Source organism: Conger conger, chromosome 7 (genome assembly GCF_963514075.1).
Source record: "Conger conger chromosome 7, fConCon1.1, whole genome shotgun sequence".
NCBI lineage: Eukaryota > Metazoa > Chordata > Actinopteri > Anguilliformes > Congridae > Conger > Conger conger.
In genome coordinates, this window is record NC_083766.1 from 60,635,558 (window position 1) to 60,646,087 (window position 10,530).

General features: G+C 41.2%; 1 protein-coding gene across 1 annotated transcript; it reads right to left on the reverse strand.

The window, feature by feature from the left end:
• Positions 1-5,996: 5,996 nt before the first annotated feature.
• Positions 5,997-6,944, reverse strand: LOC133133519 (olfactory receptor 52J3-like). Its single transcript, XM_061249621.1, has one exon. The coding sequence runs from the start codon at positions 6,942-6,944 to the stop codon at positions 5,997-5,999; it is 948 nt and encodes a 315-aa protein (XP_061105605.1).
• Between the last annotated feature and the right edge of the window lie 3,586 nt (positions 6,945-10,530).

The following is a 10,530-nucleotide window of genomic DNA, read 5'->3' on the forward strand; positions in this document are numbered from 1 at the left end:
GACATTTTAACATAGCAAAATGTTAAATGTTTTCTGGCATGACTAAGACAGTAATTAAGAAACTACTAATTACTCAGAAAACTGCAGTCAGAATTTTAATTAAAACCAAAAGGAGTGGGCATATCACTCCTGTTGCCATTGGCAAAATGTTGACTGAATGACTATCTATCATATCTATCTGCATTTATTCTGATAGAGAATATCTTACCAAGTCTCGCACTCGCATGCATCAGCCCAACAGTGCTCCAGTCTGAGTCTCAGCTCCAGGTACAGGTTCTTTATAATCCCTTCAAACTCTAGAACCTGATGCACTGACAACATATGATTTCTTTACTCCCTCGTCTGGGGACTTTTGTCCTTAAGGACAAAACTCAGGGGCACTACTACACCATCAGAGAGAGAAAAAAAAAAAAAAAAAGTATACACCCATCATCATGTGATGCTTTGATTTATGGTAGAACCTATGCACTTGTAAATCGCTTTGGATTAAAAGCGTCTGCCAAATGACTAACATGTGTGTTCAGGGGGTCACTTGCTAGATAATGGATACTATATTCTTCATGTCAGCAACAATGTCGATGAGTAGCTATTGTTAGTATTCACATATTTTGTTTTAGAATCAGCCCTCTTCCTCCAAATGCAACAGATCATTCCATTAAAAGACAATTCTCACCCTCCACCGATTTTCTCAAGTCATAACAACAAACAATGAGGCAAAAGGTAGGAATGACCGTGACAATGAAGTCTATGACTATGAAGAGGTTTCCAGTGCAATTTTTCAGAATTCTATCAAGCCATTTTTTTTTTTTTTTTGGAGGCAAACAGAATTAGAATGAAAATATAAATGACGAAAAGTTCAGACCTGGGAGCTGGTCTGAACTCATCAACCAGCTAAACCATGTTGAGCTGGGAGCTGGTCTGAACTGGTCAACCAGCTAAACCATGTCGAGCTGGGAGCTGGTCTGAACTGGTCAACCGGCTAAACCATGTCGAGCCGGGAGCTGGTCTGAACTGGTCAACCAGCTAAACCATGTTGAGCTGGGAGCTGGTCTGAACTGGTCAACCAGCTAAACCATGTTGAGCTGGGAGCTGGTCTGAACTGGTCAACCGGCTAAACCATGTCGAGCTGGGAGCTGGTCAGGGTCACAGTAGTACTAGGGCAAGCAGAGCAGCCCAGATGTCCCTCTCCCCAGCAACTGCCTCCCAATGTGATCTCAGGCCAGCCAGGTCTGAGATCTGAGCCAGGAGATATAATCCCTCCAGCGTGTCATAGATCTGCCCCTAGGTCTCCTCCCAGGTGGACGTGCCCGCAACACCACCAAAGGGAGGCACCCAGGGTCACGTGAGCTGACTCCTCTCAATGCAGAGGAACCGCGGCTCAGCAGTGAGGTCCTCCCGGATGCTTGAGCGCCTCACTCTATTGAGGAGAGTTAGTCCCGCCACCCTGCAGAGGAATCCCAGACGTGAGACGAGGGATGAAAATTCACTGCCTTTTGGCTCAGCTCCTTCGTCACCGTCTCTGTCCGATGCAACAATTCACCTATGGCCACCTTAAGCCGACGGGCTACTTGGGCTGCAGCCCAGAGCCTCCCCAGCCAAATTGGCCTCTCCAGAATCGTTTTTTTTCATCAATCACAGGCCTGCGTCTAATGTTAATTATAGTACAACAAATACATGTTCATGTAGTAGCCTAAATCATACATGTAGAACTACGCTTAATAAAATAAACAAAAACGCAAGATGTAGGCTTATTTGCGTGCCCTCCTCCTCACCACCACGCCGTCTCATTTGCATAGGCCTAATGAACTGCATCTCAAGCACTTTTGATTGGCCTTTCATGTAAGCTGCATTTTTCAGTTAAACAGTAGCAGATCACATTTTGAGATGGCATACATTCACAGCATGCATAATTTGAGAAATATTCTCTTGCATCGGGAAAAAAGGAAGCAAGGCAAAAAAGGACTCAGTAAAGGTGGTGACATTCTAACATTATGTCGGGTAACATAAACTCACCGTATTCCGAACACCAAGTTAGCTCACAATGTTTCAACAGTGGAACTTCCATGATGAATAAATAAGAAATTACTTCCATGGGATGATGGGGCCAAAGAGAGATCCTATCCATGAATCCCAGGAGCAGAAGGAGAGACAAAACACACCAACATTGAACAAGCTTGAGTTATTGTAAGAATTCAAATACAGCTCTCACTCCAAGTGTACAGGGACTGCATGGCTTGCAGTAAGGACCTCAGCACCCTATACTTCTGCAGCACCTCCCACGAGAAACTCTGAGGAACACGGTCATAACCAGATCTCAAAAATCTGTGAAAAGGGTGAAAAGCTGGTTAGCTCTTCCATGGCCTGGAACCAAACTCATTAATATCTCCTACTCAGGAGTTCTCCAGGGTAAGAGGCACTGGGTGGGAGGAAGGGGATCTCATGATAATCTGGCTGGGGGCTGGTCGGTTGGAGTTTACTGCAGTGGACAAGAGGGTCGCCTCAATGCAACTACGGATGGCAGAGTGCTGGAAAAGGCACCACCTACTGTCTCCATAGTCCTACTGGGTTACTTCAACACTCATGCTGGCAATGACTGAGAAACTTGGAGGGGCATGATTAGGAGGAGCAACCTCTCGATCTGAACCTAAGCAGTGTCAGTAATCTGTTTGTGGAACAGGCTCATGGTCATGGTTTCTTCATAACAAACACTCGGGTGAAGAGAGGACCTGAGCTGTCAGTTGATCACCACTTGGTGGTGAGTGGGTTCAGATGGTAGGGGAAAGTTTCCAGACGGACAAAGAAAGGCCCATATATGAGGGTTTGCTGTTAATGACTAGCGGAAGCCTCTGAACAGAAGGTTTTTGATTCCCACTTTTGAGAGAGCTCATCTCATACCCTGGAGTTGGATGGGGACAAGGAATCTGTATGAACCCTGTTTAAAACCTCAATTGTGTGGCTGCTTGGGGCTGTGGCCAAACAATCAAAGAAGAGTGAAAGAATTCATTGATGTGTGTTGACATGAGGACAATCACATGGTTAAAAATAACCTTTTATATTTTACTTTCTGAATGAAGTGCTTACTTACTGTTTCTGCTTCTCCTGGAAGGGGGTAGCTAGCACATTCCGGTTTTACAGAAAGGTCAATAAGGGGTATTCAGAAGACAAAATACTGATGTCAGTGGCCAGCTTAATTTCTTTTTGTTTTGGTAAAGCCCCCCCATCTGGAAAAGTGTGTATAAGAGTCTTATTGTGTCTGATTCAAATCAGAAAGCCGGTAAGCTTTCTCACTTTCTGTTATTTCTTTGCAAATAAATATGAAAGTTAAACTCAAGTATAGCTATCGTTGTTTTTACTGGGATCTGTTTCATCAGACGATGCTCACCTGTGAAATGTTAAAAAGGGCATTTTTCCCTAAGAAACCTCAGACCTAGGTTCTCTTGAATCACCCCCTCCCTGTGACATTTCTCTCAGAGCTCAGTCATTATCATTTTGCTGGTCTTAGTGTGATTGGTGCAATCGTCTAATTTCCACAGCAGTATACCTAGGACTTGGTAATCATCCAGGAAGGGAAAACTGAGGAAAATATTTTCTTATATATTTTGTAATACTTTTATTTATGTTCTAATTTTGAATGTAATGTAATGTAAATGGGTTTAACTAACCATGCCTGGCAAATTAATTGTTAAAACTTGATCTGCGCAGTTTCGCTTACTGAACACTCTCTGTTAAAGCTACAGGTAAAGCGTGGACACCCCCTTCAAGTTGGTCTTGGGAAGATGCACATTTAAGCTTATTGTATCACAGTGTTATGCACATGTTGACCTTTGTCGTTAAATTGATCTCCTCCGCATGGCAGTTCATTCATGTCAAGAACAGGAAAAGCTAATGTTAGCCTTCTTGGGTCCCTGAGCCACTATTAGCTATTCCTGCGACCTCTGAAATGACTGTAAACATCTAGCCAGCTTGTGAGTGATGCACATAATGGCCAATGTGACATGCAATAGTTCAAGGAGCAGTTGCAGTGCGGGATTGCTTCAGCAATCAAGTCTAAATGATGAATGATCTACTAATTTACTGTGATTCAATATAAATGAAATTGGAGTTAATATATAGGCACTATTTTTGAGATTATTGGACAGTCTGTACCAGAATAAAGCAGAAGTCAGAGTGGTGCTACTGCCTTTGTAACTTGGTTGATTTATTGGCTGATCTAGTCTCTCGACATAGCGGTCATAATTATTTAACGATACTAACTTCTTTTCAGCAACATCAGAAGTACAAGCATGCACATACCTTCACCCTAGTTAAATTATGTCCTTGGGTCATCGCGGGGTGCATAGCATGTATAGCCAAAACATTAGATTTTGGTCTCATCTGACCATAGCACTCTCTTCCAGTCATAATTCTAATTTAGCAGGTGCTAACTCCAGATGCTTGATTTTGTTTATATCTCAGTAAGGGCATTATGCCACCCGTCCAAGGAGTCTGTTGGTATGGTGGTGCCATTGTATACTTCTTTTTGAGACTTGGTGAGCCAAAGATTCAACTCATCTAAGCAAAGTGTTATTGTTGGGTTACTCATGGCCCCCTCACCATCTTACCGTCCGTGGGGATAATGTGCACTTGCATCTTTTTCCTGGCAAGTTTGCAATGATTCCATATGCTTTACGCATTTTTATTATTGCCCTTACAGTGCTAAGTGGTATGCTTAACCATTTTTATACCCTAGTAAAACAGGAAGTGATGGAATGACACTATATCGTTCCTTTAAACTGAGAGGAACTAAATTAAGTAAAATTCTATTTCCAATTTCACTTTGTTTGATTTTATTGACAATAATTGTGAGGGGTGCCAATATTATTGCATGCATTTTAAAAGTGTAAAAAACCAGGACCACATGGTATTAACAAAATTGGAAGAAAGAGAATAATAAAAAGAAAGGTCCTGAGAAATGACCTTTAAATGTTAATAATGCACTCCTTGATTCAAAATCCTTCTGTTTTTATCTCTGTGAAAATGTGAAACATATATCCTTTCACACAGGCTTGCAGCATATAAGTACACACAACATTTGACATATTTATATGCATTTGTATTTCATAACTCATTTGGCACTTTAATTAGGATACATTTTGTTTATTGTACTTTTGGTGTGATGTTTATGCAGTCATGGTCTTATTCAGAAGTAGTTTGATGTGTTAAACCTGATTGTAGCCTTGCAGATTGACTGCCGGTTAATTATAGGTTGCGATGGGGACTTGCTGACAATGCCAGAGAGATTTCTGCTCTTTACACAGATCAGATTAAGTTGTCTCAGTACTCCTGTGTCATTAAACTTTCTCAAACATTTTCTTTGAAAACATTCCATTTTACTTGAGGGGCTGGTGCGGTTAGATGTTCTTTAACAATAATATTAAATAAACAATTTGCAGCAAAAATTAATGCAAAGCAAAAAAGGAAGGCTCCCTTCATGAAAAAGTATTGTGAGTTCTAAGATGATTGTCACCTCTTTGGCTACAGAGGTTCAGCTGTTTTTTAGACCAAATGTCAGAATGGAGAAGAAATGTGATCAAAGTGACTTTTACTGTGGAATGATTGTTGGTGCCAGACAGGGTGGTTTGAGTATCTGAGAAACTGCTGATCTCCTGGGATTTTCATGCACAACAGTCACTAGAAAGCAGCAGTTCTGCAGACAGAAACTTGTTAATGAGAGAGGTCAGAGGACAAGGGGAATAACCACACATTACAACAGTGGTATGCAGAAGAGCATCTCTGAACACACAACACATCAAACCTCTAAGTGGTTAGATAAGTCTGATAAAAAGCAAAGTGCTCAGTGAGTGTATATGTTGTGTGAAATTCAAGTACCACTTGTGTTTTAGATAAAGACAACATTACAGTTAATGGCAAACAATTGCAGATTATTCATGCCATCTTACAACTAATGCCAAAAATTCAGTTCTTCACAATGAATTCAGGACTGAAGAGTCAGACTTTCACCCTTTGAAGCCAGTAATCCTTTTCTTTGTGAAAAAATGTATCACTACACTTCTAATCTCTTTAGTGTTTAAGCCGTATATCAGGGGGTTGAGGATAGGGGGAAACACTATTATTGAGACCCCCACAACCCTTCTCAGGTACAGAGACACCTGGTTGAACCTGTGGGAGAGCACAGTCAATATGCTGGTGGCCTGGAACACCAGGTACACTGTCAGGTGAGTGCCACAGGTGCGCAGGGCCTTGCTCCTGGTGTCTGACTGCTTGTTGGTGAGGCAGGCCACCAGGATCTGGATGTAGGTGAAGACCACAGAAACCAAGGAGATCCCTAGCAGGAAAGAAGAGATAAAGGCACCATAGTAGTTATTGACTGTGGTGTCCCCGCAGAGTAGCTTGACAAGGCTGGAGTTGTTGCAGTACATGTCAGTGATGCTGGTTCCGCAGAAGCGAAACCGGGCAATCAGACAGAAGAGGGCCGATATCAGGGCCAGGTCCAACAGCCACATTGCCATGATGATCTTCAGCAGGTTGCCGTGGCTCATCAAGGTGCTGTACCTGAGCGGGCAGCAGATGGCCAGGAAGCGGTCGTACGCCATGGCGGTGAGGATGACGTAGGCCCCGCCAGCGTACAGGTGCAGCAGCAGCCCCTGGAGGAAGCAGGCGGCGCAGGAGATGGAGCGGTCATCCAGGGCGATGCTACTGATGAGCTGGGGGAAGAATGCACTAGCCCCCATGAGGTCGTTGATGGGCAGGTTGAGGAGCAACAGGTACATGGGCTTGTGCAGACTTCTGTTCAGGGTGATGCTGAGGATGATGGTCATGTTGCCAGCCACAATGAAGCAGTAGGTCAGTGTCCCCATGAAAACAGCTAGGTAGGTCTTGGTTGGCGGTATATCCAGGGTCTCCATATAAAAATATGGAGGAAGGTCTGTGCTGTTGGATTCCATCTTCATGTTCTATTTCAGAGTTTTGGTCTTTAATTGCTTGATGTATTCTTTCCTACAATACCTCTTCTCGAAATGATAAAGAGACAGACATTTGGTGTACTCATACACAAAAACAGACATATACAAATCATAGCCTCAATCTGCATTTCTCTGAACTTTATCTTCCAAATATGTAAATGAAAATTTCTTAACAAGTCTTAACACAGTCTTAACAAGTTAATGTAACTAGCTGACTGCAAAACTCCCTTTCTGGAAACACACAAAAAAACAAACTTTAACCATTGATTGAACCATTGACAAAGACGCATACGGTAGTCTGTATGTCTGTCTGCAGTTATACGGATAGAGAGTACCTTACCAAGTCTCTGGAAGCACTCACGTGCATCAGCCCTACAGTTCTGCTGTCTGAGCCTCTCCTCTAGAAACAGGTTATTTTAATATCTTAATAATCCCTTCAGACTCAGTAACATTCACTGACAGGAATTGATATCTTTACTCCATCATCTGGGGGCATTTGTCCTTAAGGACAACAGTCAGGCACACTACTACAGTATCATAAACAGGAAAAATATGGAAAAGCTTTATTCAGAAAGAAGAAGAGCTTTTATGGACAGAAATTAGCGGCAAAAGAAATTGAATTGCATAATTTTCAATTTTGACTTTTTAAATGTAATTATGCTATTTTGAATAGCATAGCTATTTGTATTTAGCATATAATTTGTATTTCACTATTTGACTATTGATGTAAGTTGGTTTGAAGTTGAATTTTATCTTGATTGTCCCTCTTTTTTAAGAATTTATATATAGAAACAAGACTATGCAAGCCTGTTCTTGTTTGGCCCTCGGTTTTGAGATGATTAGGTTTGTGGGGGGGGGGGGGGTAATGAATGAATGTGGCATGAGAAACAGAATGAAAATATAGACTATGAAAAGCCATGAAAAAACTAGCCTTTTTCCCCTCCATTTTTCTCCCAGTTTGGACACCAATTGTACCCATCTATCTCTATCGCCCATGTATATTGAGGAAAGACTACTACAACCCTGCCCTCCGGTGGCTGGAAAGAGATCGTCAGGACTTCTTCATGCCACATTGCCTCCAGCCCTGGACCGTGATTCCATGGCAACCATAGTCCCTTCCCCCCACCCTCGGAGCGGCAGCCCAATTATGCCACTCCCTTATGCACCGGATGTGTACGTTCTTCTTCTGGGCATTTCTCACCAGGTCTCGGGCCATTCTATCAGAAATCTTTCTTGGCCTTCCAGACTTTGCCTTGGACTTCAACGGTTCTGTTTATCTTCCATTTTCTAATAATGTTTCTGACAGTGGAAATAGGTCGTTTGAAAGATTGAGAGTTTTTTGCAGGCATCCCCTTATCTGGGGAAATGAACCATCTTCATTCTGAAATTCTTGGACAACTGATTAGAGGAACCCATGGTTGTTAATATTAAACAGCAGAGCCACTGCAGTTGGATGCTTTAGAAGGCATGGAGCTACTTCAGAAAAAAAAGTTCAGCACTGGACTTATACTCACCTCACTTATTGAAGCCCTAACAAGTAAATCACCTGGGTCTGGGCCTTAGCAATCATCTTTTTCAAAAGTAACAAAGAATAATCCAAAAGGGTTCCAAAAACTATTGCACAGAGCCCTTTTCATTTTTCAGTAAAAAATTAAAATAAAAAGCAATCTTGCTTCAAAATGTGCAGAAAGGACCCGTGTTTAACCATTTACAGTTCAGGATTGCTTTCGATCACATACAGATTAATTGTAACAGACATTCAAACCGGGGGTGGCCATATTTTTGCACTCCACTATGTGTAATTTTGTGTAGAGTTCTAAAACATGTCATCAGGTCACAATTGTCAGCAGTCATCCTAGTTAACGAGGGTTAACTAGGATAGGTCACTGACAACGGCCCAGAGATGCAGTTTGGTGCATTAGCAATGAATACAGAATATATTGAAAACTATTCACAACAACAACAATTTCCTTGGTCATGTATTTAGTTATTTATATATTTAATTTATTTATTTCTGTGTAAATTTATTTGTTTTTAATTGTTTTTCCATATATTTTTTATTTATTCATTTGATTCTTATTTTGCCATATCTGGTCCCCCATTGCATCATTGGGAATACAATTCCCCCAAACACCTTAATCTAAATATATGCACAGGGCCAAAACTAACAGCTAATCTGCTAATGTTTTATTTAATCATTGTTGCAATAACAGTTAATAAACTCCATGGGGAGACTATACTAAATGATATGCTGTAAGCATCTAAAGTAGGGGGTACATATAATTCACTCCTTGATTAAAAATCCTTGTGGCACATATTAAAATAAAATCTGTTTGTTTGTTTTTAGTTATATTTCTTTTTTTTTTATCACACTTCTGGTGTGAAGTTAATGTTGCCATCGGCTTATTCATTGTTTGTTTGATTGTGTTGCATCAGACTTCAGCCTTGTGGACTGAGTTAATTACATGGGGGCTTGCTGACAATGCCAGTGAGATTTCTGCTCTCTGTAGACGGATCAAATGAAGTTGTCTCATTACACCCATGTCATTTGACTTTCTCAAACCTTTTGTTTGAAAACTTTCCATTTTACTAGGGGGATTGGTGGGGTCGGATGGTCCCTCACAGCAAATGTCAGGTGAACAATGTAAACAAAGCAAGGTAACAGGAAAGACTTGTGTAACTTTGTGGAAAAGCAATGGGAGTTCTAAGAAGCCTAGGAAATGCACACTACAGTAAACTGAAATGGTGTTCTAGATTTCACACAATGGAGCATATCTGCTTAACTTCACTCTCTTTCATTAATGTTTTAGCTCACTTCCTTCTGCGGTCACCGATTTATTTATACACAAATCTAAAACTTCACATTAGACACATATGCAGGCCACACTGAATCTGTCTCACATACATATTACTTCTGAAATAATATTGCATCTGTTTCACACACATAGCATTTGTCTCACGCTCATCTCAGACTGGGGGGTTTTGAAGCATTACTGTGAAATTCCTGATAGTTATGATTATTTCAAAAAGGGCCAAATATATACAGTATATTGCCTTAGATACATACAGTTTCATAAGGGAGAGTATAAACTTCCATTCTGGGCACAGCATTTTGACTGCTGTACTTTTGAAAATGAAAGCTATATTATTTGCTCAATTAACAGCCCAGCCCTGTCAAAAGGGGAAAACGGCATTGGAAGTGACCCATGACAATTATATCTGTGAGGTACACTAATGACAGCCATCTGATGTCTGAGGAGGTCACCATTGTGTCTGCTTCAGTCAGCTGGGAGACTGGGAGAGGATTTGTTATTAACGAGCTCCGTTGTGTGTTGTTTTCTCAAGGAAAGTTTAACTAACAGTGTCAGGTTGTAATTAATCAGCAGAGACTCGGGGAAACCGCAAGCCAATTAATGTTTATTAGTCATAATGCCATTTTCACTAATGAAGCGTCTTAATAATGGTGCCTCTGGATATTTGATCCTCTTGCAACTTGCATAATCAAGGAATCGTATTTCCTAAAATATGCATGTCTTCTGTTCATTAGGTGCAACAACGGCTCTTGGCA

Bases quoted from the DNA above. Each gene is read 5' to 3' on its own strand.
- LOC133133519 (XM_061249621.1), bottom strand. From the start codon at position 6,944: ATGGAATCCAACAGCACAGACCTTCCTCCATATTTTTATATGGAGACC.